The following is a 2834-nucleotide window of genomic DNA, read 5'->3' on the forward strand; positions in this document are numbered from 1 at the left end:
GAGAGATCTGTCTTTGACTCACTGTAGCACCCATTCCAGCAGATTCTGTTGGCATAAGATCTGGTTTACTCTGCCAACAGCAACTATCCTCATCCATCCCTCCCTCCTCCACTCTCCTTTCCCCTGGCTGCTTGATGATGGAGAGAGGGCGAACCCTACAGCTCTATACCTATAACTTATTTTTTGATAAGCACATTTGTTGTCTGTCATTAAAGTATTTGTTAATTTGTGAGCAATTACATCCACCCTACAATGCCAAAATATGAGAATGTGAACTGCCCTTCCGTCACAGAGACATCCACCTGAGTTTGACATTAAAATGTTATTTTTACTTTTATTAATTTTCATATGCATGTATACATACAAGTGAACAATCACATGGCATCAAGTGGTCATCACACATTTATAAATATTTAAATTTGTGGAGGTGTAAATGATGGTCTACCACAGTGGATCATTCATATTTATTTATTCATTTATTTTCTATTTTTTTGCTCAATAAACAGGCCCTGTGTATTTTTGTATGTCCATTTTGGCTCAGTCTGGTGTCCGTGAAGGAGCTGCGCTGTGCCATGGGGACACCAGTCACCTGTTACCTGTCAGCAAAGATTCACACAGAGAAAAAATACTCAGAAATTGTATGTGGGTGCAAGTGTGTGTATGGATAAAAATGTGTGTGTGTGCCTTCATAGTGGGAAGGCAGTACCTCTCGGACCAAACATCTTCAGGTAGCAGTATGAACAGTACGGCTTCTCATCATACTGTAACACAATCAGCAGGACATATTTACTGCATCACCCTACAGTCATTCAGTCACCTTTTTATTACTTCCCTCATATATTTCCTCATTCCCCATCTTCATATACCTCAGCATGTTGCCCTGCTGTGAGCTGTCTGTTGCACTTTTGACACTTCAGACACAGAGGGTGGTAGTCCCTCCCTAAGGACCTCTTCTTCTCACCTGTACCCAAGAAAATGAGGCAGGGTGGGGTATTTTTATTTGATCAAAAAGTCAGAGGCATTTCTCATTTTCACACATGCAGTCGGAAATTCTCTAAAACGTGGAACGATCACTTCAGTTAAATAACAATAGACTGTATTTAATGTACAGGAAATAGGGTGATCCAGCACCACACTCTCTGGTCAAACAGACCAGTGAGTGTGGTGCTGGAGGGGAAGAAGTAAGTAGGCCAGGTCACATCAGAGAATTTGAACTTAGCTGCAACATGCACAGTAAAGTAAAATTAGCAGTAAAAAAAAAAACACAAAACAACAAAATAGACTTAAAATAGTTAGTTTAAGTGGTGCTAATAATGAGGTCTTACAGAGACAGAAGGTGAGGAGGAAACCCAGAGAGCAGCGTGCAAGCTTGTTTGGCTAGACCCACATCCTGTTGTTATCATGGATATGTGTGTGTGCATTTGTGTGTGCATCTGTGTGTGTGTGTGTGTGTGTGTGTGCATGCTTGAAAGGGAAGGAGAAAGCCAGAGACAAAGAAAGAGTGAAAAGCCTTCCTTTTGTCCTCCATACAATGAATGGAGCCAGACATCTCAGCAAATAGACCTCCCAAATCTTTGTAGCAAAACGTATATAAAAGCACCTTTTTCAAAGCATAAAGTTTGACTTGCCACAGCAGGAAAAGCTCAGGGGCAGCTAATGATATTGGAATGGTGTTTCGGTTCCATTTAGGTTTTGTGTATGAGTCAGTGTACACTGTAACAGGGCCTTAAGAGTGGTACATCTAAATGGAACCCAGCCATCGATAGCATTATTAGTTTCAACTGTGTGTGGCAGGTTATTATGTGCACTGTAAGAAAGCCAGTTATTGTTAATATTATCTATGCATCGTCACCTTTTCATCACTTTGGTTGTTTGGTTGTTGGCAGCACTTTTTAAAAAAATTAATACTCTTTTCTTATTGATCGTTTTTCTGTTTTCGGTGAATTAAGTAAAATAAGAACACAGAGAGACACAGAGAACAATATCATCAGAATGAAACAGAAAACAGGACAGACAGTCAGACAAACGAAAACAGACATGTAAAGTAAAAAAAATAAAATAAAGAGGTCAGACTCACCAAAGTAAACAGGCTTCCCACAGATTGGACAGTAGCCCACCATGATGGTATATAATTAGTGATCGTATAGTGTAGACACGTGCACTTTAGCTGGCGTGGTGTGAAAATATATCTCACGAGAGCTTACGAGTGCATGAAGTGTGTGAACTGAAAATTGACAGGAAAACCGTTAAACTGCATACATGTTGGCGACTTGTGACGTCACAACCAGGATGTGGTGAGTGACACATCACAGGAAGAGAGATTTGAGAGGTAAATACTATCATCAGTAGAAAAAAGAGACATACAGCATCACCAACCACATCTTCCCTGTATGATAACAGACATAAAGGCACCATAAATGTATAAATCATAGAGTGAAATATAAAATAAGCATCAGTTTATAGTCAGCTGTTTATACAAATGCTTTGGCTACCCAGTCATGAGCCTGTAAAGAGAGAGAGAGAGAGAGAGACAGAGGGGTAAGGAGAGAAGGGACAAAAACAGCTGTCAGCAGCTCAAATTCCCAGTTATCTTCTCTCCTTTCTTGCTGTTTTCGCCCTCTTTTCTAGATTAAAAACAAGGAGTTGATCCTTTGAATTGAAAAGGTAAACCTGATACTTATTCCTTTCTTTCTTTCTCTCTGTCGATCCTCTCTCTCTTTCTCTCTGTTACTCTTGCTCTATGTCTCTCTGTCGCTCACTGACTCACACAGACACACACCATAGACCCATTTATACTCACGCAGACACACACACACACACACACACACACACAC

At 40.3% G+C, this 2834-nt stretch overlaps 1 protein-coding gene across 1 annotated transcript; it reads right to left on the minus strand.

Annotated features, from left to right (window-relative positions):
• Positions 1 to 449: 449 nt before the first annotated feature.
• LOC139199179 (cysteine-rich protein 1) lies at positions 450 to 2216 on the minus strand. The gene is made up of 4 exons (XM_070828207.1): positions 2078 to 2216; positions 867 to 961; positions 707 to 761; positions 450 to 596 (listed from the first exon to the last, which is right to left on the minus strand). The coding sequence occupies exons 1-4, from the start codon at positions 2118 to 2120 to the stop codon at positions 586 to 588; spliced, it is 204 nt and encodes a 67-aa protein (XP_070684308.1). The 5' UTR covers positions 2121 to 2216; the 3' UTR covers positions 450 to 585.
• Between the last annotated feature and the right edge of the window lie 618 nt (positions 2217 to 2834).

This window comes from Pempheris klunzingeri, chromosome 3 (genome assembly GCF_042242105.1).
Source record: "Pempheris klunzingeri isolate RE-2024b chromosome 3, fPemKlu1.hap1, whole genome shotgun sequence".
Taxonomy (NCBI): Eukaryota; Metazoa; Chordata; class Actinopteri; order Acropomatiformes; family Pempheridae; genus Pempheris; species Pempheris klunzingeri.

Coding starts and splice junctions, on each gene's coding strand:
- LOC139199179 (XM_070828207.1), bottom strand. CDS start 2,120: ATGGTGGGCTACTGTCCAATCTGTGGGAAGCCTGTTTACTTTG. Junction 962..2,077: donor TGGGAAGCCTGTTTACTTTG/GTGAGTCTGACC, acceptor TCTTGGGTACAG/GTGAGAAGAAGAGGTCCTTA. Junction 762..866: donor CAGCAGGGCAACATGCTGAG/GTATATGAAGAT, acceptor ATTGTGTTACAG/TATGATGAGAAGCCGTACTG.